Source organism: Cygnus olor, chromosome 24 (assembly GCF_009769625.2).
Source record: "Cygnus olor isolate bCygOlo1 chromosome 24, bCygOlo1.pri.v2, whole genome shotgun sequence".
Classification (NCBI taxonomy): domain Eukaryota; kingdom Metazoa; phylum Chordata; class Aves; order Anseriformes; family Anatidae; genus Cygnus; species Cygnus olor.
This window is the reverse complement of record NC_049192.1, coordinates 3,236,281-3,259,815: the sequence shown is the minus strand read 5'-3', so window position 1 is coordinate 3,259,815 and position 23,535 is coordinate 3,236,281. Positions and strand designations below refer to the sequence as shown.

At 46.6% G+C, this 23,535-nt stretch overlaps 2 protein-coding genes across 9 annotated transcripts; both read left to right on the top strand.

Annotated features, from left to right (window-relative positions):
• Positions 1-136: 136 nt before the first annotated feature.
• On the top strand, positions 137-18,954 carry ZC3H11A (zinc finger CCCH-type containing 11A). Of its 4 annotated transcripts, XM_040536263.1 has the most exons (18): positions 137-250; positions 5,811-7,302; positions 7,669-7,871; positions 8,068-8,187; positions 8,972-9,095; positions 9,540-9,743; positions 10,218-10,337; positions 10,846-10,926; positions 11,324-11,434; positions 12,164-12,226; positions 12,484-12,579; positions 12,790-12,855; positions 13,366-13,863; positions 14,488-14,564; positions 15,258-15,453; positions 16,122-16,291; positions 16,708-16,769; positions 17,561-17,845. In XM_040536263.1, the coding sequence occupies exons 3-18, from the start codon at positions 7,809-7,811 to the stop codon at positions 17,820-17,822; spliced, it is 2,313 nt and encodes a 770-aa protein (XP_040392197.1). In that variant the 5' UTR covers positions 137-250; positions 5,811-7,302; positions 7,669-7,808; the 3' UTR covers positions 17,823-17,845. The 4 variants fall into 4 exon arrangements, with proteins under 4 accessions (XP_040392197.1, XP_040392194.1, XP_040392195.1 ...); XM_040536260.1 differs by lacking the exons at positions 137-250; positions 5,811-7,302 and adding an exon at positions 1,709-2,301 and having other exon boundaries at positions 7,669-8,187; positions 17,561-18,954; XM_040536261.1 differs by lacking the exons at positions 137-250; positions 5,811-7,302; positions 7,669-7,871; positions 9,540-9,743 and having other exon boundaries at positions 7,887-8,187; positions 17,561-18,954.
• Positions 18,955-19,167: 213 nt separating this feature from the next.
• On the top strand, positions 19,168-21,520 carry SNRPE (small nuclear ribonucleoprotein polypeptide E). 5 transcript variants are annotated; one of them, XM_040536266.1, is made up of 5 exons: positions 19,168-19,631; positions 19,814-19,840; positions 20,300-20,362; positions 20,569-20,647; positions 21,267-21,520. In XM_040536266.1, the coding sequence occupies exons 1-5, from the start codon at positions 19,578-19,580 to the stop codon at positions 21,320-21,322; spliced, it is 279 nt and encodes a 92-aa protein (XP_040392200.1). In that variant the 5' UTR covers positions 19,168-19,577; the 3' UTR covers positions 21,323-21,520. The 5 variants fall into 5 exon arrangements, with proteins under 5 accessions (XP_040392200.1, XP_040392199.1, XP_040392198.1 ...); XM_040536265.1 differs by having other exon boundaries at positions 20,569-20,700; XM_040536264.1 differs by lacking the exon at positions 21,267-21,520 and adding an exon at positions 21,156-21,176 and having other exon boundaries at positions 20,569-20,736.
• Positions 21,521-23,535: the final 2,015 nt, after the last annotated feature.

Genomic DNA, 23,535 nt, shown 5'->3' with positions numbered 1-23,535 from the left:
CCCACCCGCGCCGCTTTTCTCCCCGCTGGGGGTGGTGCTACCCGCTCGCTAGGCCGGGCGGAAGTGGGGGGGTGAAGCCGTGCCGGCCGCCATCTTGGCCGCGGGAGCTCGGCGGTGCCCGTATGTTGGGCGCCATCTTTGAGGCTGGCAGTAAGGAAAGCGACGGCCCGAGCCGCGGCCCCGGCGGGACGAGGAGGGACGGCGGCGGCGGCCCTGGTCCCCTGGGGTTCGGTAAAATCCCTGCTCGCCGGTAACTAGAGCCGTTCATAGACCACCGGGGGGCGGGGGAAAGGCCTCCTGCCCGGCCCGGCTCCCCTCCGCTGCCCTGAGGGGGAGCAGGCCGCGTCCCGAGCCCTGCGGGTCGGGGTGCCCTGAGGGGGGGCAGGCCGCGGGGCCTTGAGGCAGGGCGGGTTGGGGGCTGGGGGGAGGGCTGAGGACTGAGGTGTTCCTCCCCCTGTTTCAGCCCCCCCGGGCCCTGTGAGACGGGGAGCTGCTGCCCGGGGTTAGGCCCAAGGTCCCCTGTCAGGCCCAGGGCCGCCCTTCCCCTTGCCCTGCCCTTCCCTCCCGCTCCTCAGCCCTTGCTCAGGCCTTTTGGGCCGTCTGGCCATCCGTCTGGCCGTCTGTCCATCCATCCAGCCGTCTGGCCCTCTGCCCCTCCGTCCCACCGCCCTGTCCCGTCCCTGCCGTCTCCCTAGGGAAGCAAAGAGTCCCTGGGCTGCCTTCAGGGGGGAGGTTCTGCTGAGGAAATGAAAGCTTCCCCCTTAACGGGCGCCTTGCGAGTTATTTTGAGTTCCAACCTTCTGCCTTCCTTTTGTAGCAGTGCCTCTAAGGGGTGCGCTGTAAGGTAGCCGTCATCTGGCGCGCTGCTCCTCCGTTTCCCAAAGGAACTGCCTTCAGGATCTGACTAACTCTGGATGCACCCGGTTGTCACCTTAATTTCTCCTTTAGTTTGCTGAAAACAACCCGCTTGGGTGACCTTGGTGTTTGTTTCTTAAAACTTGGATCGAGGTGATGCTGATGTTCACGATGAAAGTGCAGAAGGGATGCTTACTGTTGCCCGGGTCAGTACTGTTGCCAGGATGGGAATGTTTAGCCTACCGGCCCTCTGGTGCTGTTAGGCTGCACTCGGAGTGTGAGCTCTGGGCCTTATTTCGAAACTACGGCATTATTTGAGTGTACAAAGCCGAGATATTCTGCGGATAGGTGATTCTCAAACCACGTCAGGACCACCGCTGTGGCGTGTGCTGGAGTCGGATGCGCGTTTGACTGATCAGGCGGAGCAGGCGAATTGAATTTGTTGCTGGATGGCGAGGTGTTCTGGGGGAAGAGCTAGTCTAAGGAAAACTTCCTCTTACTGCCCCTTCCCATCTCAAATGGCCACTGCCTGGGGACATTGGTTCTTTCTGAGATTAACTACAACGTTACAGTGAGGACGAGGAATCATCATTACTCCCATAGTTATTTGCTGCCAGGCCGCAGCGTTGATTTCAGAGATTTTTTTAAAAAAAAAAAAAAGAAAAAGAAAGGAAGTATGTATTCTTTCACATACTCTCTTTTCCCTGAGAGTAAATGTTGTAGCTTCAGCAGAACCCTTCTTCTGGAAACGATTCCCAGTGCCTGCTCAGACACTGGGGAGGAAAATGACAGAGAGAACAGTGGAGGAGAGCCACCCGACATAAAGGAAAAAAGGGGTTGTGGATTAAGGGAAAGCCACTACATAAAAAAATTGGTGCTATCTAAAAATTGGTTAAGGGTTTGGGACCTGCAGGTGCTGCCTACACGTGCGTGTGTTGCAGTCGTGCCTGTTGCCACTGCGCAAAATGGAGAGAGCTTCTTTGTCGAATGCAGCATGTTAAAGCATGCGCCATTGCCTGGAAGAAAAGCACGGCCTTCCCTCGTGTGGGACTTCTTCCCTATTGATCTGTGGTTTACCTGAAGGGTTACCATAACCTGCATATGTTTCAAAAAAAAAAAAAAGCAAAACAAAAACCAACACCAGCACTAAAGAGTGGCAAGGCAGATGCTCATCTGGGGACTCTGACTCATGGGTGACATCACCAAGCAAAGCACTGTGAGCGCTTCGGGTCGGGGCTGCTGCGGCGAGCCTCGCAGGCGGGAGGGAGAGCGGGTACGGTTCGCCTCTGGCGGGTCTGTGTCAGCCCTCTGCCCTGGTGGCTTCGTTAGCAGTGAGAGTTTGACTGCTGTGTTCCCAGCTTTGGCTTCTGCACCGAGCATGTGGCAGAGCCCGCAAGCTGCTTGCTCAGCTGGAAGAGGAAGAGGAGTGACCTCAACTGTGCCGAGGTAAAGCAGAACTGTTGAAAAGATTTGTCAAAGCTGCGGGTTGTACCAGCGCAGCCGCTGCAGCTGCAGCAGGTCCTGGAGCATTGGAGAAGACAGAGAGGGGTTTCTTCGTGAAAAGAATGCTGTAAAAGTGTTTTCATGCCAGAAATTAGGACAAACGCCTCTGTTGTTTGGACATCCTCTGTTGACCTGGGACACTGGCATTACAGCACACCTGGCACACTCTTTGTATTGTTTGTAGAAAAAAAAAAAAAGAAAAAAAGTGTTTTAGTGAGGGCAGGCCAAAAACCTGCCTTGACATTTCCACATCGCAGCAGTGCTTGCAGAGCGTGCATCCTGGATGCCAGGCCAGGATCTAAATGCGATGGTGCTGTTGGGAACGTGAAGTTCAGGAAGCACTTCTGGGTTTTTCTGCTCTTCCATGTGAATTTTTGCCCTGTGGAGGTGGTGTATTGAGCTCTTTTCTTACCAACAAACAGGTTTCAAAGCAGTTACAGTTTAACATCTACATGCTTGGGTGTTGTTAACACAGCATTGCATACTGAGCTGGGGCTTGGTAGGAGAAACCATAAATCTTACCTGGGAAACTGGGACACTCTCAACTACATACTGCTAGGAAGAAACTCAGCTGTAAGAGTGCACTTAAATAACACATCACCAGAGCTATTGTGACCATTGAAGGCACCTTTTCCCAACACCGTCTTACTGGAAGTTGATACGGACTGGCAGTATGCAGTTGGTTCCCATCCGTAACGTGTGACTGTACAGTGCTGTATAAGACATTTTTTTCACCGCTTTGGAGAAAGGGAAGAAAAACACACGCGACCATTGATACGTGGACCCGGAACCTGCCCCAGGCTAATTAACAGCGATGCCCATTGGATATCTACTGGTACACCGCTGCCTTCTGACTGCTCCAGCAGAAGTCCAATTTTAATTAACCAGCAGGTCCCTCTGAGTGGCTTTGCTAAACCTCCTGCAGTAGGAAGTATCCTACGAGAGCCAAGTTACTAAATTGATGTGTGGTTTTCCCTTAATCCCCTCACCCCTGACTTTCTAGCTCCTGACCACACTGCCAACGTGTGCAGTGCTAGGTGCCAGCTGCCATGGCTTATATATATTGTAAAATTAGGGATTTGGGACTTGTTCTCAGTGCTCACAGGTTAGCAATTGCTTAAGAGCTTTTACTTTCTCGTTCTGCTAATGCACATTAAATTCTTCAGGAACTGCAGCACAAGAACCGTCTTGCACAGGATCTCTGGAAGCAGGAAATAGCCGCTCTGTGGAGCTCTCTCTTCCTTTTATATGTTAAGGGCTCTTTAGAACAGCAGCAGATGGAGCAGCTCTTCCTGGGAGGGAGAACGGGGCTATTGGCAGCTCGTTCCAGTGGTCCCAGGTGTCTCGTGGTTGTGACATTCGTGGCTGGGGGAGACTGCTCAGTCGAGGCATTGGTCACCTCGTGGCTTTGCAGAACACAGACTTTCAGAGTAACGGTGTCGCTGTCGCTCTGGGACTGGGAGATGGGCAAAACATCTTAGGCTTGGAAGTGATTCTCTGCAGAGTGGCGTGCTCAGATCTGAGCACATCGTCTTGGCCACCTTATTAGAGCCCTGCTTGAGAGGTTGCTTTGAAGAATTGCTTCCTCTTCATATCGCTGTGTCAAGCTAAAGACAAATCTGTGCTGAAGCACTGTCTGACCAGAGGAGTGCCTCAGTTCAGGATTGTTCTTTGAAAGCTACAGAAACATCAGGACAATCTGCGCTTTCAGGAGCAGATTGATTTGATCTTGAGATTGTCACAATCCAGGTCCCTGAAGTGGCCCGTCTTCAAATAGAGTCGCTTGGGCCAGCAAGGAGCAGCTGTACCTTGCGGCTGTGGTAAGTCGTGGCTCTGAGTCTCAGAGATCACGGTGAAAGGTGACCCCCAACTCGCTGGTGGAGGAGGCTGAGGCAGCGTTCAGCTTTAAGCTTTGCCTTCTTGGCTGGCATCTTTGCTCTCCTGCTGTCAGTGGGTATCGAGTGTCCTTCCCTCCAGCCTCAGAATGCGCTCTCAGGGCAGATGTAGGCAGCATTTAACAGCTAGAATTCGCTCCTATATAAAGAGCACAAACCGTGTATTTTCTGCTTTTGCTTTGGAATTCTTAGCTTTAGGTTTTCCTGCAGGTGATGAGGTTTCTCATGGCAGCAAGGATGAGCTGTGTTAGCAGGAGGCTGTTCTGTGCTTCGACCGTGGGAAGATGAATGGTTTACCTATGCACCGTTCAATATAATTTGACACCTAGCACACAACACTTTCAGCCTGTGGGGTGCTTTAACAAGCAGGGAAATCAGCGGAGACTGTTTTGCAGCCAGGGTGATGCTGGGTGATTAAAAAGCAGGGTCAGAACAAGGAGTTTATGGTGTTCTTTCCTGCTTGTCGTCCGACTGTCCGCTTACACTGTTCTAAAAAAAAAAAAACCAAAACGGGGTAAGCATCTTTAATAGCTTTATTATAAATGGAAGGCACAAAACAGGCCAGCAATAGAGACTTTCTCTTGAGAAATACTTTGTGCCTTATAAACAAACAAGAAAGTACCCTTAGGTAGGTGTGATAATCCTTCTCTAATGCATTTTTTGGAGTGCAAAAATATTTTGTTCCCTTCTTGCTCTTCTCTCCAGGACAAAGGCAGAATAGCCAACTGGAAAGTTAGACCAGGGAGGTCAGTTTGTTCCATACTGAGGAAGACAAGCCTGTAAAGCAAACTAGACAGATTTTCTTTGTACTAGTTATCTTCCTTCAGCAAAGGCAAAATTTATGACACTTGTTGGCATGTATTTCCAGACCCCCAGCTACCGTGACTGTAGTGCATCTGTAATTCTTTTGTACAAAAAGAGTTCAAAATCTCGTAATGCAAAAACTTTCCTAGCACCCTGGAGAAAAAAGAAATCTAAAAATCTTACCAACTTCTATTACAGACCTGCTGAGTGCACCAGAGTTACTCATTTTTATTGAGGCTTTCAGGGGCTAGTTCAGTTGGTTTCTGTTCAGCACTTGGATTGCCATGTCTGCCGATGTCAGTTCAAAAAAAAAAAAGCTTTTGAGATCTTTTTTCAAATGAGACTGCTTTTATGGCATTTAGGGCTGTGAGGTATCCTTGGTTCTTGCTTTCTTCCCATTCCTTAGACCAGATCCATTCATATCCTGAACAGCGTTCTGGGTCTGTTCAGGAAAGTGGAAGGCAACAAGCAAAATGGTGAGCTCCTTGGGCATTCGAAAGAGCTAAATCTGGAAAATGTTTCGAGTCAGGCTTCCGTGCTAAGGAGCACCAGTAATTTTTAGAAGTAGATGCAGAGGAACCTGCATGGCACTGAGCGTGTTTCTGAAGGTGCTAAAGGTCAGAAGTGACGATTCCTATCAATACTAAAGACGAGAAGGAAACCTTGCACTTAACTACTGTTTTTATTCCCTTTTTCAAGCAGTCAAAACCAATAACTAATATGAGAACCCAACTTTTCCTCTCTTTATTTTAGATTTGGGAAAATTCCCTGCCAAAAAAATATTTCCTGGACAATTCACTAGTGTTTGTGTGAGTAAAAGGTTCCAACCTTTTATTATTAATTTGTAAGAACTATTTCATCCACTTTTGTCCAGAAGAGTCAGAAATAATTTGCACAGAAATGTGCAGCCTTTTAATGAAAGGATTCAGAATCACTCTAATTTGAACTTTATCTGGTCTGGTTGCAGGTTTTATGACACTTAGTGTCTTAAAAACAATAATCAAAATATCTGACTTCGCATCAGGAAAAAAAAAAAACTGCTTGTGGCTAAATAAAATCTGTTGCAGCTCTGGTCATTGAAAAATCATTGGCTGTTAAATTGGACCTAAGTCATCGTTTCTAACCTTTCATGATCTTGCAGCAATGGATGATGATGGATATATGGATTAGGGAACAGCACGTGATGGCAAACCTGTGGTCTTTGCTACAGCGCAGAAAGAAAACAAATTGCTTCCAAAACATCAAACTAATTCAAAGTTCTTGGTATCATGCAGCCATGCCACTGGCAAAGTGAGCATTCCCCTGCCTCTCAAAGCTTGCTGTCTCCTTGATCTGCTGTCTTCCTGCTGTTAATTGATTGCAACTCTACGTGTCTGATCAGGGCTACGAGTCGTTCTCGATACGGATATCATACAACATATACTGTGCACGCTTGTGTGTATAGATATGTTTATCCTGTATGCATGTACATATGTATGCATATTTGTGTGCTGGCCCCCAGATCCCTCATGTTATAAAGCATTGGCCTCGAAGGCATACTCATCAAAATATTTTGTAGAGCCTCCATTTTTTTCTAGTTCCTCAAAATGAGAGAGTTTTTACGCGCTCTCTGTGTCAAAAAGGCAAAAATTCTGATTTCCACTGTCGCTCTCGCTAACTTTCTATCACTCGCTCCTCGTGTGTGTATAAACACATATGTGTGTATGCGTATGCACATTTGTGTATTTATATGCACTGGTGTGTTTTTTGCTGTACAGGTAATAAAGACGGGGAAAGGTTTTTGTGTTTTCTTAATAGGTGAAGAAATCTTGAAGACCAGAGATTGGAACATACTGAATTTTAAATTAAAAAAAAAAAAAAAAGTTAAATTGTCCGGCTGTGGAAGATGGATCCTCATTTTTGCAGCCACTTTGAATCACAAGTTCATCTCTAAATGCACTGGGTTTTTTTGTTTTTGTTTTGTTTTGTGTTTTTTTTTTGGTTTTTATTTTTTGAAGAGCTAACTAACCCTGGCTGTCTCCAGTCTGAGAGAGTATTCAAATGGACTTGCTTCCTCCATTAGTTATAAGCTGTTTAAAAGCACATCCTACGTTTGAATTGTGGATGAGAGGTTCCCTTGGCAAAGTGAGGAGGAAAATTCTTCCTACCCCTTTATTATTAATTCACGGATTCAGTGTTGGTTCGGCCTACAGGAGAAGTTAACTGGAAGTCTTTGAAGATCGATAACTTTGCTGAGGTTGTCCAGGTAGGTGAACTCGAAGACCCACAGTGACTGGAACATGCTATTTAATGCGTCATACTGCGTTCTGGAGAAGTTATTATTAGCCATAGTTGATCATTGACTTGAATGTATGATAACGTGGTTTTTTAAGAAGTGACTCCATTTCAGGCTTCCAGGTGTGCTCCAAGTCATAGTATTGAGGACATGGAAGAGAACACCTGCTGACAAAGCTCCTGGCAGCTTTACAGATCTTTAATTTAATAGTGTGTTAGTTCATGTAACAGCTGATTTCAAGGCATTGCTCTCCTCAAGAGACTAATTTGATTAACAGAAGAAAGCTGGAAAAATGCTTGTTCCTCATTATTTTTCACTTGTTGGTACTTTCTTTAGGGTTACTTTTAAAAAGAAGATTTCACTGATCACAAGCCAGTAGAAGACTTTCAGCCCAAGCAAGGGTGAAGACAGCTCTCTCCAAGAGCAGAGGAAGTCCCTGTGGAGAGAACCCGAGCTTGTTTTCAGAACTTGTCGGCATGTCTAAACAAGGAGACGATTGCTACTTCTATTTCTATTCTACCTGTACCAGGTATGGCTGGGTTTATTTTGCTTTGCTTTTCTTTTTTTTTTCCATTTTTTTTCAGGAAGGGGTAGAGTAGGAGGAGGAGGCACACTGGTCTTTGGTTAACTTGATAACCAGATAGATTCTGAATTCAATGGTAGCAACCTGAGGCAGTAGCATGGATGTTTTTGAGGCTGTACTATATTTCCTTGTTGGTTTCCTTTTGGTTACAGGGAGACAACTGTTCCTTCCGCCACTGCGAAGCTGCTCTGGGGAACGAGACGGTCTGCAAGCTGTGGCAGGAGGGTCGTTGTTTCAGGAATGTCTGCCGATTCAGACACATGGAAATTGATGTGAGTGCCTAAAGATGTGTTCTCAAAATAAATCAACAAAAGCATTTTTCAGTGCCGTAGGTGTGCTGCTTGTGCTTTTGCAGGATAGATTCATTTGCTTTGAAATTACACTGGTTTCTGTTACCAGGAGAGGGGGTGGGAGGAAGGAGAGGGGAATAAAATCAATGCCTTAGGTATGTCTTAGCAAGATTTTCTTTTATTAGATGCCGACAGTATTATCTCAACAGATGCAAAATAACTGCTAAATAGCCTGCTAAAACCTGCTGGAGCAGGGAGGTAATAAACAGGCTGTACTAGCCTCCTGAGAGCAGGCTTGAGAATGATCTATCAGGTCTCTTGTGTCCCGCAGTCCTTCAGATAATGCTGTTGTAGCTGCCTGGGGTAGGAAGCAGTGGGGCAAGTTAAAGGTGCAGAAGAACGAAGTCTCCAAGAAGTGTAGTTCTAGATAGAGTTAACCTAGGCAATTTAAGATGTTCTTTCTTCCTCTGAATAATCCTAGTATAAGCCTAGGTGTATTAGTTTAACCCACCCTAAACTGCTGTCTGAGAGTGCCTGTCTTCTCAAACTGAATGATGACAAAGCTAAACGTGCTTAGTGGTTACAGCTTATGCAAACTTTGTGAATATGCCCGGAAATACTCTGCTTAAGTGATAAACTGACCTTTGGAATGATGTTTCAGCACTGTATTGTGACAGTCCTATCGCCGTCATGATCTGGAACTGTGCATCTCTTTGCAAACCTTAAGTGCATGTTATCGCGAGCTTGTCTTTCTTTGTGTCTTCAGAAAAAGCGCAGTGAGATTCCGTGCTACTGGGAGAACCAGCCAGTAGGCTGTCAGAAAGCCAACTGTGCTTTTCATCACACCAAGGGACGTTACATCGATGGAGTCTTCTTACCGCCAAGCAAGAGTGAGTTTAGGTCCTTTTTCTTTAAGTATTGAAGAATTAATTTTGAATATTACTTGGTGGGTGCCAATCCTGTAGGAGACATCAGGTAACCGTTCATCTGTGAGTGCAGGAAAAGGTGTGCAGTCCTAGGTGGTCAGCTAAAGCGAGTGTCCTGCTGGTGTACCGCTGGTATTTGTTTTCTGCTTTCATGCTCAGCTTCTCTCTGCTTTGTGTGATATTTGCCTTGCAGTTTGCTTTCTGCTGTTTCATCTTCTGCTGGGTGGTAGGGAGATGTGTTGTTGTTTGAAGGGAAGTCATTGTTCACGGTGTAAGCAGTGACGGGATGGGCAAAAGGAGATGCTGAATTCATTGTCTGTGCGGGTTATCTGCCTTACCTACCATCTTCGTGCATTGTGGTCAAAGTTTTAAACTGCCATATTACTGATGCTCCTCCTCTTCCTCTAGCTACGCTGCCAAGTCCGCCTGAGTCCGCGGACGATGATTTGAAAGTGGCTCAGATGTCACTGCAGCAAAACAAACTTTCTGTCCAGTCCAATCCCTCTCCACAGCTAAGGGGGGTGATGAAAGTGGAAAACTCTGAAAATGTCCCAAGCCCTACACACCCTCCAGTTGTAATCAATGCTGCAGATGATGATGAAGATGATGACGGTGAGCATGTTTGGTTCTTGGAAGGAATTTGTGCTGTAAATGATTGTGTAAATCACAGATGAGCTGAGGTCTGACTAGCGATAGGGCAGGCAGTCTGGTCAGGTCACTGGTGGCTTTGTCTGGCAGTCAGTGGACAGAACCTGAAATGTTGGAGGAAAGCTTAGAACCGCTCTTGGCTTTAGCTGGTCTGTTGTGTAAAGCTCTGTGTGAAACTAGGAAGGAAATTCCGTTTTTTTCTGTCTCTCTGAAGAGTAATATGTTGTGTAGTAGTTAAAGCTGCAGAGAGAATCTAGAGTCCTAGATGTTTTGTCCTAGGGTAGTCTGCTTACGAGTTCATCAGGTCAGTGTAGCTGTATTAAAAAAAAAAAGAAAAAGCTTTTTTTATATGAACCATGGACTGAAGTGTCATTGCATGAGCTACATAATCATGAACAATCTGGCCTATGCATAACTGAATAGATTTTTCCCCTTCAGACCAGCTTTCTGAGGAAGGAGAAGAAACTAAAACTCCCGTCCAGCAACCAGCTGAGGAAGGCCAAAATGGATTACGGATGATTTCCACTCGGAAAGCCAGTGCTACTACTGCTAAACAAGGTATTCCGGCGCCTGTAGTAGGATAAATCGGAAGGAGAACTTGACAATTAACTTGAAAGCAGTGTGGCGTAAAAACACAACAGAATGTAGGGGTGCTGGATGGACTCGGTTATTTCCCTGATCTCATTTCTACCTAATACCATCATGTACCCATTGGGTCAGAAAGGTGAACTCCTTTTCTTTACTTTTGGAGAACAAAACAGGGCCACAGCATGGAGTTGAAATGGCTGCACGTGCAGCCTTGCAACCACTGTTGAAAGCCATCTCTAACGCTAGAGGGATCTAATATCATGTAAATGGATTAAAATTAAAACTACAATTTTTACCCTGAAGGGTGAAAGGAGGGGCAAAATGCCATTGATTCTATGGTTCTTCCACTTGTGAGGAGTGTTGACAGGGTTTGTTCTAAATACTTCTGAAAGTTCCTGAGCACTAAGAAGCCTGAGGATCTGTGGTCCTCAGTGAGCGCCTCTAAGCCTTAGTCTCATCAACTGTTTTCTGTTTTCAGAGGACGGTCTGAATTTTGGAATAAAAACACTTGAAGAAATCAAATCTCAGAAAATGAAGGAAAAAACTAAGAGACACGGTGGTGAGTTAATATTCCCTACTTTCTTATCCTGTTTGATGTTCTTTTTTAAAAAAAAATTCTTCCAGTAATACCGGGTAGCTGGCTATGCTTTGGTGAATACAACTATTTGCCAAAGCAGTGAAATTTTATTGGCTTCAGAATGGCAGGTGATGGTGGCTGGGAGCTGCTTGAGGGAGAGACTTCCATTTTTAGCTGGGGGCATCGAGCAACCTGATTCTCAGCCAGCTGGTATTCTAGATGGGAGTTCCAAGGGCACCCAGAGGCAAATTAGTCACCTCTCTTATTTACATGCTCTGGTCACTGTATGTTTGACAGTAATGAATAATTAAAGTTTTTTGTTCTTTGTGATAGTTTTTTATGTTTGGTAAACTTCCTTCTGTTTGCTTGCTCTGAACAGAAGGTCCTTCAAGATCTTCTCTTCCTCCCGTCGATTCTATGATTCTTCCTGCTCCGGAAAAGGAAAATGTCCGGACAGTGGTGAGAACTGTGACGCTGTCTACAGAGGAAGGTAATAATTAATGCTTTTGTTTTGATTTCATTACTCCTAAACTGGAAGGTTAAGCAGTAATTAAGACAATTCCCCCATGTTAGCCTGCTGGTGCTGCCGCCTTCTGTTCAAAACATGCTTTTATGCTGAAAGTCCCTGGTTGTACTGGTAAGATTTGGTGCTCAGGTTAAGTGCAGTAGCAGGAGAAAGAAAAAAATGTCAGTATGCAAAGAGGGGGATAACTGAAAAACAGGAGAGTAACGAGAAGAGCTCTAGAAGACAGGGCTATGTAAGAAGCAATTTCTGAAGCTTTAAAGAGGCTGACAGTGGCAGGTGTGGACAGGAGTGCGATAGGAGTCTGTGTATAAATGCTATTGTTTAGAGTTGTGCAAATTCCTTTTAAAGGGAAAGAAGTGAAGAAGTACTTTTACTCATAGACATTCACCTTAGAAAGGAATATTTCTCAGCATTTGTACCTAATAATATTCTGCTTGCTTATGCAGCTTTGTTCTGCACAAAGTGTAGCTGTCAAGCAGACTCAGATTCATTCTCTACTATCTCAGCTGGAATTTGAAGCAAACACTGAGACTATTAATACTTTTTCTAAGTTAATTATAGTTGAAATATGAGTTTGTGTGGTTTAGCTGTCAAAACAGTGTCTTACTGGGTTTTTTGGACATGGGCTAACAGTATAATATTTCTATTGGCTACTGGTTTCTATGAAATAGAAAAATTTTACTTTTGTTTTAGGGGAGGAACCTGTGATTCGACTAGATCTCGCTGAGAAACAGGGAAAACGGAAAGCCTCCGTGGGTAAGAACTTTTTATGAGCTGTTATTTAGGTGCCGCCTTCTATATATGACTGCATTAAAGAGTATTTTTGACGTATGAAAGGAAAATGCATTGCAGTGGAGATCTGTGTTGACTGCAGAAATGGCAAAAAAAAGTTTAGCAGCTGAAAGGCAATTTTATGAAAATATGCTTGAAAAATAGAAGCTTGTGGTTGACTGTTCTCAAATCTTCCTGCAAAGAAATGTTCTTAAAATATTCCTTGTTTTCTCTGTCAGAAGCTGATGTAAGCGCCCTTCCAGTGAAGCGCAGCCTTGCTGAAAGGCTGGGGAAGAAGGTGGAGGTTCCGGGAAATGCTGACAAAGCCCCGAAGAGAGGTACAGCTCCTAAACAGGCATCTGGATTTGATTCACGGGTTTTGTATTTAGGCTTTCTGTTTGTCCTTTTCCTGTGACGTTTCTTTTTGCATGGTGGCTGAGGTCTTAATCACTGGGATTCAAAGTTACCTTTCCTGTCTTGTTTTCAAATGTGAACACAAAGTTGACGTTTATGCAGCCTCCCTAATTTGTTCTTTTCCTCTTTTGCAGTTCAAGTTCCCAAGTCTGTGAAAGAGAGACTAGGATTACCTTTTCAACAGACTAGTACTGCGAAAGGTAACAACTAGATATTAAATATACTTTCTCCTTCTTCCTTTCTGTGAACTTAGACAGTTTTCATACAACCCTAAAAATTAATTGAAATGGAAACAAAGACCTGATTCCTCTTGCTTGAGTGCTGAAGCTCTTCTGACAGCCACTATCAGAAATCTGGCTCTGGGTGTGTGTTTGTTTTCCACTTGTGCCTTGTCAAGGTTTTAAGCTGCTTCTGTGAACAATATACAATTAGAATAGAACCACTGCCAGGAGCAGGAATTTGAAATGCAGTCTGAAAAAGTAATAAAGTAAACTAGCATTTCTGTGTAGCAACTCTTTCTGGATAGGGCTGGTCTTCAAAATACAACAAGTGGCTCAGAGGAGGGGGAGACTGTTAGGCTATTGTCCTAAGATGCGTTATTGGGAACGCTCAGGATTAGTTTTCCTTAGTGCTGTGACAAATTCTGGAGACTTAAAATATTGTTGGACTCTCTTTAAATGTTGGTGCTTCTCATTTCTTGATGATGACAGGGAAGGCTGCTAAGCCAAAGGGAGAGATCCATGTGAAAACACTAGAGGAAATCCGTAGTGAGAGAGCTCTTCAGAGACGAGAAACTCAAGCCAAAGCCCAGGCTGAATGGCATGGTAAAACCGAAGATCCCAGCGCAGGGGCAAGACCCGCTCCTGCAGGTCGCATCAAAACTTTCTCTGAAGCCTTGGCTGAAAAAAAGAATAATCGCTTGGTAGAAGAGAAGAAAAAAGCAGGAGAATTCCATACCAAGATAAAAATTCAGGGTGAGCCCAAGAAGCAGTGTGTGCTCACTCTGTCCGGGCCCAGCAAAGTGCAGTCGAAGGAGCCGGCAGGTAAAGTCAAGGCAGAAGGAGAAGTGCGTGTTAAAACCTTGGAAGAAATAAAGCGCGAGAAAGCTCTGCGGATGCAGCAGAGTGGAGGAAATGTGCCAGCTCCCCCAGCACAAGCTGGACCTGCCCCAGCAGGGCAGAAATCGTTACGGAACACAAAGCTAACAGGTAATCAGATGCTTTAATACCTGCCCCGGTGAGGTGCTTCCCATATTGAGCAAGTTCCGTTTGCTCAGGATCTGCTTTGCTTTTTCCTTCAATGCAGAGGATAAAAGAGTTTAAGGCTACAAAGCTCAAAGGCAAGGAAGGGCCAGAATATGCAACCGTGTCTGTTTTCATTAATTACGTGGTGGTGTTCTGTATTTCCCACTAGAAAATTAACTCATGGAGGGGCTTTTTAGTCTAATTTTGGTATTCTGTTTTTTTCTGCCATCTGTTTATGGTATGGAGTCCTCCCTGTGTTGAGTTCAAGTTCACCTTCCTCTTTGGCATGTGTTGCTTAACTTGACACGTGTATGTGTTTGTAAAGCGTGCCTCAACGTCTTAATGTGGGGGGCCAGTTTCTGTCCAAAATGACAGAGGATCAAAGGCCTCGTTGTTAAGATTATATCAACTTTGTAAAATGAGATTGTGTGAGGGAGATAAGGAGGGCTTAAAGGCTGCATGGATTGCACCTTGTAGCCTTTCTCTCTGTCTCATGGGTCACGAGGAAATAAACACACAAAGAAAACAAGGACCCAGCTTTCTTTATTTCTGCCGTTGACAAAAATTTTTTTTTGGGTTGTTTTAAAGCACCTGAAAAAGAAGAAAGGAAGACAGTGGAATTGAACCGGCCTTTTCCTAAAATTTACTCTGTAACTGATGTACAGGTGAGTCCTTTGTGAAGACACGCATACATTCATATAATTTCTGATAAATTCTGACAAGTTTTGTTACTCACCGTGTGCCACCCTCTTGAGTGCGTTCTTACCTTTCAGCGTCTGGTAGGAGCTGCAGTGCAGTCTAAATCCTAACGCCAATAGCATTGCCGGACAACATTGTAATCCTCAAACTTTGAATCGGTCTGTTTATGCCACGACGAATAAGAAACCCCATTAGCACCAGTTGAAATCTACACAGTTAATGTGGAGGGAATTTTTTGTTCTTCCCGACTTAATCTGTCAGACAGGAAGGATATTGTAAAAATCCTGAGGGAAGTGATTTAATAGAGAAGGCCAGAGTTTTGTGTTCAAGGAAATCAATCTGTCAGTGGATACTGTATAGGGGAACTTGTATGACTTTCTGCTGCTTAAAAGGCATGTAATAGATGTACAGCAAAACACCCTAGCTGTTTAAAGAAGCTTGCCATATTGGAAATTGCAGATATGTGAAACTGTTTCCATAGTAAAGCATGGGTCTTGTCACAGGTAAAATTTTATGGAAAAAAATGACAGTAACCTGAACGATATTAATATGCTGTTCCACATCGAGACCATTTTGGAGGGATTGCTGATCAGATTTTCTTAACGAAATCTCCACAGATTTTTTTGTCCTATTCATGCACTACTTTTCTTTCCTTCTAGCCCACTCAGCAGAGTGCAACTCGTACTAAATTTCAAGTGAAGAGCATTGACGAGAGACTGTGGGAGAAGTGGCAACTGAGAGAACAACAAGAGAAGCTTCGGAAGGAGGCAGCTGCCGTCCCATCTACTGCTGGCTTCTTTGCTACTGTACCACTAGGGAAAGAGGCAGCTCAATTTCAGGAACAGGAAGCTAAAAGTAAGTGTTGAAGGTTAGAGTTACTTAGGTTGTCTTCTGAAATACAGGCAGAAGATGACAATTCTCCTGTTGTAACTCTGGCTGGGTGCCTTTCACCTCTTAATGCTACAAAGCAAAGTGTGTATTTTCTTAGTTCATTTCTTCTCCTGCCAGCCAGATGTTAGGTCAGGAATGGGAGACTAGAATATGATACTACGAATCTGGACTTTGTAGAACAACTTAATACATTTGGTGGGACATCACTGCAGGGGAGAGGAAGCCGGTACAACAATTGCGTGCACTCTCTTGTCTTACTATAATTGCTGCTTTTTCCTTTCCTAGAGGGAGCAAGACTTTAAATACAAAAGCTGTCAATATTTGTGAATCTTACTAGACTTCATACAATGCCTTAGAGTATTGCTTGCACTTAGGATCGCTCTGTGTCTGAGTTTCCCTCGTCCTGGATTATTATTTACTGTAGCTATTCAGTTTCTTTGTTCCTTTGTATGGATTGTTGGTAGGCAGAGTTTACTGTGTGGAAAATATTGCTGAGAATCCAGGCAATGGCAGTGTAATTCTGCTGGCCAAATAGTTAGCTATGTAGAAGGGCTGTGGAAATGAGTAAGAGAACCTGGATTTTTCATGAGGTAGAGCAAGACTGTATCAGTTCTCTCTTCCTTTTACTCTAGCCAACTTTAACATGTTTGCGAAGCCTTGGGATGGGAAAGTCGCTTCCCCCAAGAAGAAGGCACTGAAACGTAAGGCACCTGGGAGTTTTCCCTCTGCTGTAGCAGCCGTGAAACCCCGGACTGCCTTTGATGCTGACACCATGGGACCTCCAGCCAAAAAAGCAGCTATGGTAAGGACAGGGGCTAATGCAGAAATGGATCCCTTGTAAAATTTATACCCTCCTCTAGGAGAAAAGATGGCAAACTCCAATGTTCTGCAGGCCTTCTGTTTCCTTTGAAATCCAGTAGCTGCCTACAGAATTCTTGTAGTACCCTTCCATATTTATTAGATTAATGGCACTATTTACTTAGCACTCTGTGATTCTGTGATTTCTCTGGTGTGGAGGATTTTGTCCATTAACGCTGTGTTCTTAAAAGACACAAGACCGTTAGTAACCTCCAAGTGAATGTTAACTTTCTTCAGGAGCACCTTGGTTTGGTATTTTGGCTAAGGCTCCGCAATGCCAGAGGAGAAGCAGCGTGGAGAAAAAAGCTATTAAGGAATCTTTTACCCATGGGTCATAAATACTGTTTTGCTGCTTTCTAGGCTGTTCCAGCCGTGCTGGAGCACGTCCCAGCCACCAGACTTGAAGAAAATCCCCGAAACAGGTGATGACCACAACTTGTTCTTTTTCTTAATCGCTGTATGTCCCCAGTGAAACCTAAGTTCTGTCACGTGAGGGGAAAAAATGAGGGTTCTGAGATAATTAAAGCCCAAATCCATCAGAGGAATAAGTCCCGTGAAATCACTTTCTAGCAGCTAGCAGCAATGCTTAATTAGACTTACTTTCTGTAAATGCTGCAAGTCGGTACAGCTTTCCAGTGACTTCTTGGTCTGTCTGAATACCTAAATGAGGATGAGGTGAAGTTCTGCTACTTCTTGTGAGGTGATAAATGATGGGTAGTGTCCTCTGCCTTTTGGTCCTCAAGAATGCCACCTGAACAAACCTACGAGGTGACAAGACTGCAGGGAGAGCAGAGGGAAGTGACGGATGCAGATCAGCTTCCTGTACTGGGGAGCAAACTCTGCTGAGTGTGCCATGGGAAAAATGACTGACTTAGGAAACAGAGATTTGCAGATGGAGACTTCTTAACATTTTTACAGGAAAATTAATAAAGGTGGCAAAGTGCCTCTTGCTACAAAAATTGAACCATCTTTGCTAGACTCCAGGTGCTCTGGCTTCACAGATAAACCCCCAAACTGAGAAATGTACCTGCTAATATATTGGGCTCTACATGTAGCCCTGGGTGAATTGAAGAACAATCCCTGTGTGAGATTGAAGTGCAGGAGGGGTTGGCTACGGTTTTAAGAGCCGGTTTGCAGAAAAGGGATTTCCTGTTAAGAAACGGCCTATACTGCTTGTTCTTATACTGATTGTTCTCTTCCTTGCTCTCCCAAGACCTGAAGCACATCTTGGAAGCCAGGCAGAATCTGCGGAGCCGAGGGAGTTCTCAAGCTCGACTTCAGCTTCTTCCCAGCTAGAAGAAGCAAGGACACGCCGGCTGAGTTCCACAGGCAACGCGCCCTTATCTGTAGATGAGGATTTTGAGATGCTCCTTTGGGAAATCTCAGGCGGCAGACTGGAAGCCGAACTCGACTTGGACCCAGGGAAGGATGAGGATGACCTCCTCCTTGAACTTTCCAAGATGATTGACGATTGAACTGCAGAGTCCTATGGTATATTTAAAAAAAAAAAAATTAAAACTCTTCTTCTTGTTGGATGCCCCGAGGTGATCCTTTTTCTAACTGAGGCTTTGCAATGAGACTTAAAGCACAGTTTGAACTGGTAGAAATTGGCAGGAGCTGCACTCAGTTGTCCTAAGTTTCCCTGCTGGTCAGAGTTAAGGTCTTGTGCATCCGTTCTGTAACTATAGGTGGCTACCTTGGATATCAAGAGGACAAAGCACTTGTTTCTTTCGGCACAGAAAGATGTCCATCGGCACGCTGTGGTGGCTGTGAATTGACGTAGTGACGGAGCCGTGCTCTGAAGGCTTAAACGTAAAGCTTCTTCCTTCCTCCCCCCTTGGCACAACTCGATGTTGGGCACATTGTGAAGCTTCGGCGTTCTGATTTCTCGGACAGTCGATACCCAAATCCCGGAGTTACTGCGTCAACTCTTGGCTTTTATTTGTGTATGCCATCGTTTTGACTGTAATCTTTTCAGGTGATGAAGCTGTAGGGGCGGGAGGGAGCAGAATAATTATTCTAGCGTTGTGGACCAAACATGCTGCCAGGAGTGGGGGGGGGGGGTCAGCCCACCCAGCCTTACTTTCAATGATCAGGGATGATAAAATGGGGTGAAAAGCAGCAGCTCTGCGATACGGCTCCGCTACCCCCACTCCCTTCTCTTGTGCTGTACCAAAGTTCCCCCAAGCTTTGGTTGGTGCTTTTGGCTGGTGAGAGTAGGACTCCGGGGCGAGTAGTCGGGACTCTTCTGCGGTAACTGGGTCAATTAAGGGTTGGTTTAAGTGCCTCGTGGTTTTTAAAATTGCTCCCCTGAGCTGCTGGCTCTGCTGCCTGCTCCAGCAAATGTTCGGGTGCCATCAGCGTCGCACTTGGGCGTGGGCACTGACCCTGCGGAGGATAGCTGAGACTCGGGTGTATTGTGTACCCTGCCACCAGTGATCGTTTTCCCCTAGCAGATCTATTTTGAATGATTTTCTGAAATTTTAGAGGAACTTGAGGCTCTTCGTGCTATGGTTTGTGAAGCTGTAGGGGCCCTCAGGCATTTGCTGCTGGCAGAGGAAAACCGCTTGTCGAATTTGTTGTAAATACTTTCTGTTTGGACAACAACGCCTGTGTGTGTGTGTGTGTGCGCGCTTTGACGCCCCCCTGTGATGCCCCAGCTCCGCGGGGGAAGCTTTGAAGCGACTCTGGGAAAACCTCTGCGGAAGAAACTGCTGCTGGAGCCCACGCAGCCCTCCGTCCTGCCGAAGGACTTCACGGGGACTTCTGCCGGCTCCGGGTGCCCGCACGCAGACAGAAATGGCTTTGAGAGGAAACAATTCAGGAGGAGGAGAGCTCAGAGACTGCGGCCGGCTTCGGCCACCTTCCCCTCGCTTTCCCTCTCCGTGTTCAAACCGAGCACTGGTCTGCCGTCGACCTTCGCTGCCTCTGCCCGCGGCGCTGGGCTTTCGCGTGTGCCCTTGCTCCTGTACATATTTTATCCTTCCTTTTTTATATTTGTATTTTATTTAAGGCTGGCTGCCCCCCCCCCCCCCAGCCTCGCTGCTCGCCAATAAAGCTGGCGCAGGGACACCTGCCTGCGACCATAGAGACGCGGTCCTCCCGGCCTGCTAGAGCGGCCCCCCGCGGTCCTCCAGCATCCCAGCGTCCCTTGCGCGCTCCCGCCCGGCCTCAGCGGCTTCCGGCGGCGGCAGAGCAGGGGCGGCGGGAGCAGCGAGGCGGCGGCAGCCATGGCGTACCGCGGGCAGGGCCAGAAGGTGCAGAAGGTGATGGTGCAGCCCATCGTATCCTTCCTGCGGCCGGGGGGCGACGGGGGAGCGGGTGGGGGGCGGCCCGGGCCTCGGGGGTCTCGGCCCGGGCCTTGAGGCCTTGTCCCGGGGCCCTGGGGCCTCCTTCCAGGGTTTGAGGCCTTGTCCCGGGCCTGGAGCTCTTGTCCCCGTGCTGATCCCTTAACGCAGCGCCCCAGAACCTCATCTTCCGCTACCTGCAGAACGTGAGTACCACGGGGAGGGGATGGGGATGGGGATTTGGGGGGGGTGGGGGGGGCGGGGAGGGTCCGGGGATCCCCCTCGCTGAGTTTTCGGCTCCCACCCGTTGCTCGGGGCAGGTTTGTGGGGAACGGAGAGCTGTGCGGCGTGCTGCTGGGTCCAAGGAGCTGCTGCGCAGCCCGGCGTTTCCCCCTCGTGTTAAGGGGAGTGGGATCGTGCAGCCGGGCGTGCAGGAGTGTTCCCTTGTGACTGGAAACGTGTTCTTCAGCAAACGCGTAGCATTCACCCAATCATATAACGCTCTAAAATGTCCGACTGTTAATTGAACCTGCCCCTGAGAGTTGCTCCTTGGAGTGTTTGGGAGCTATAGCGGCTGTGGTTGCGGGTATTTCTGAACACATGAGAGAGAACAAAACTGCTCGCGGTGTTTGTGTTCCAATTTACTCTCCTCCTTCATTCTGCAGAGGTCGAGGATCCAGGTGTGGCTTTACGAGCAAGTGAACATGCGGATAGAAGGCTGCATCATCGTGAGTATCAGCACGAGCCCGCGTTACGTCGTTAGTTTGTTTTCCCTCCTTCACAATCCTATTTTTTCTCGTCAAGAAAAACTAGCACAAGGGGAAAAAAAATCGTACTTCTCCAACAAATAGTCTTCATTGTCCAGCCTGGGTCAGCAAAGCTGATGATGGTTTGTGTTGTTGCTGAGCTAATTGGCATCGTTGCTGATTTCTAGGGCTTTGACGAGTACATGAATTTGGTGCTGGACGACGCAGAGGAGATTCACTCCAAGACAAAATCAAGGAAACAGCTGGGTATGTCGTGCGTCTGTGCAACCCGAGTGACGCGCGGTCTGAAACCTGCCCGGGTGAGCCTTCTAGGTAGCAGCACTGAGAGGTACCAAAGGTGTGGCGAGCCTTGATGAAGTTCAGTGAGCAACTACTGGCTACATCTCTGTCCCTGATGATTTTTGAGCTGGTGATTTTGCTGAATGAAGAAGAATCTGTCCCTGCCTGAGACCAGTTCTGGTCTTTGAAACGTGTAATGCCAGGCAGCCTGCCCTGGCTGGAGGAGTCTGGTCACAGCTCCTTCCAGCTGCATCTGAAGCCAGTGGCCCTGGGCGATTGTCACGCTTGCTGTGATCTCTGAGTCAAAGCAGGGAGCCGCGGTAGCGGCAGTGTTTCTTTACCACCCGCTGGTGGACAGAAGCAACGATGTGTGCCCAGTGCTGGGGTTTTCAGCAGGGACAGCGTGCTGCTGGAACGGGGACGGTGGCTGCAGCGGGACTTGTGAGTGTGGGGCAGCTGGCAGGAGCAGGACTCTGCGTGACGGGCAAAACCCTGCTCAACCACACGAAATACCTTCTGAAAACACGAGATTATTCTCAGGTTCTGGGCTCTCTCTAATCCCCTCTTTCCCTTCTTTGTGCTGCAGGTCGGATCATGTTAAAAGGGGACAACATCACTCTTCTACAGAGCGTTTCTAACTAGAATTTGCCATCCTTAGCACAAAGGTGGCTGCCGTGCTGCAGAGTGACTGAGTGCCAGGGGAACGCGGCCCGCGGGTAGAAGTTATTTGTAACTGGGGTTGCATGCCGAGGTAAAAAGTCCTTCCTTTGTGGGAGCGAGTTTTTTGTAGCTTGAAACAATACGCGATGTATTTCACAAATAAACGTTTTTCACATTAACTGTAAATGGAAAAGACAAATCTGCTTGTTTTCAGTCTCTTCCTTCTGTGAATGGAGAAGGAGGAGAAATATAGAAGCGTTTCTTTTTGGGGGCTTTTCTTTTTGCTGTGGATCCGATAAGTTTCGATAACGATCTGTACTTTCTCGAGCATGACATCTGCATTATGTGGCCAGGGCGGACTCGTTCAGGGCACGGAAGCCCCGCACAGTCCTTGAGCTAGCAGGGTGCTAAGGAGGCTGTTGGAGATTTTGCACACAATTGCAGCCCTTTGTTGCCGCAGTGACAGGTTCCTCAGATTCTTTCTAACCAGGGTTTAACTTGTTGAGAATCTTTTTGGGAGTGTTTATTGTGGATCAATCAGTAAAAGTATCTTAGCGGGCCCGTGAGGGATTTGGGGCTGTGGCGCAGTAACGCAGCGTTTACAAGTGTCACTGATAGGCATGCTTGTCAAATAACACCTCCAGATCAGAGAGTGAGAGCGGGCAGCTGGTGTGGATTAAATCTTCACAAGTCACTTCTTGCTGCTTTGGACGGAGCCTGGAGATTAAACCCTGGTGCTGTTCAATAAGCTGGGGTATCGGACGTGTCGGTTGGGTTTTTATCATTTGATTTATTTTTTGTATCCGTTTGGAGATCTGTCTGTTCTATTTCAGTTTCCCCAAGAGAGCTGAGTTGCTTGGTGCATCGACCAAAGATAAGTTCCCTGGCTGACTTGGGACAACCAGTCCCCTCGTTTTTCTGATCACAAAAAAAAAAAAATAAAAAGGAAAAAGAATTTGACTGTAACTGTAACTCAGAAACTAAGATTACCTGAATGGAGAGAAATGAATTTTGATGCACAGGCTGCGCTAGAAATCTGTTCATCAGCATTCAGTTTTTCAAAACTTCAATTTGTGTCTCATCATCATGAAAAGTAATCAATTCAAGGTGGGAGATCCTTTCGTGAAAGGGAAGGACAGAACTACGAGCCTTGCTGTGGGGCCTACCCGGCGCAGTTGTGCCATTCCGAGAAGGAATACGTCAGGAGTGTCCCAGCAGCTGTTCCCAGGAAGAAAGCTTTGAGGGGCAGCATGACACACTTGATTGCACACTAAAGCAGCTTCAGCTGTACAGCGTGCTGCCGGGATCGGTAATTCCAAGTTGTGCTCAAGTTGCTGAGTTCCTTTCAGCACGTAGTAAAGATGTAACGTGCCGATGTCGTTTGGGAACAGGAGGCATTCCGTGTCAGCAGCAGCGGGCACGTAGGGAACAAAATCGTATCTTACGAGGTCCTCCCCATCTGCCTTTCATTCTGTCCTTGGTTTGCCAGCTGGAGCTTTCAGGAGGCGAGGAAGGAGGCCGTCCCAGTCAGTAGTTGAGGTGTTGCAGGGTATTTGTGATGCAGCGCTTGTAAAATTTACCTGCCCGCATCTCCTGTTACAGGCAGACCGTGGCCTCGAGATCCTTTATCTAAAATTGCAGACCCTCCCCAAGGTAGTAATTTTTTCTTTCCGAGTGTATGTGGAAAATCCCATGCAGGTACGGGGTTAGGAAGAGGTTATTTAATAGAGGAGCTGTTGCATCGTGTTGCTTGGGTCCGGTTTATCCAGGCCCCATGACAATGACATAACGTTGGCTCGGAGCCTACAAGGGTCTGTTCCGGGGCTTTGTGCGTGGCTGGCACGCGGCTGCTTTTTGGGAAGAGTGGGACATTAGGAGAAAGAGCTCGTCCTTATCAGTAGTGCTGCTGCCAACTCCAAATTGTGCACTTCGAGACACCGTAATGCCTCCTAGAGCTCCTCTGCTCTCTGATATTATCAAATTAGTGCGAATGAACGTCAATATTGGAGTAGGTTGATGATGGGAGGAAGGAAGTCCAGGCTAATCAGCTCTGAAGCATCTCCTGATAAGGGACCAAAATAGGCAGTCATTATGTGCGTGGGGAAGCTGCAGGGGAAAAAAAAAAAAAAAAAAACAACAAAACTAAATGAGAAGCTCCCTAGCAGGAAGCCACAAAAACTGCAGAAAGCCTGCAG

Coding starts and splice junctions, on each gene's coding strand:
- ZC3H11A (XM_040536263.1), top strand. CDS start 7,809: ATGTCTAAACAAGGAGACGATTGCTACTTCTATTTCTATTCTACCTGT. Junction 9,096..9,539: donor CTTCTTACCGCCAAGCAAGA/GTGAGTTTAGGT, acceptor CTCTTCCTCTAG/CTACGCTGCCAAGTCCGCCT. Junction 12,580..12,789: donor TGACAAAGCCCCGAAGAGAG/GTACAGCTCCTA, acceptor CCTCTTTTGCAG/TTCAAGTTCCCAAGTCTGTG.
- SNRPE (XM_040536264.1), top strand. CDS start 19,578: ATGGCGTACCGCGGGCAGGGCCAGAAGGTGCAGAAGGTGATGGTGCAG. Junction 19,632..19,813: donor AGGTGATGGTGCAGCCCATC/GTATCCTTCCTG, acceptor GCAGCGCCCCAG/AACCTCATCTTCCGCTACCT. Junction 19,841..20,299: donor TCTTCCGCTACCTGCAGAAC/GTGAGTACCACG, acceptor TTCATTCTGCAG/AGGTCGAGGATCCAGGTGTG.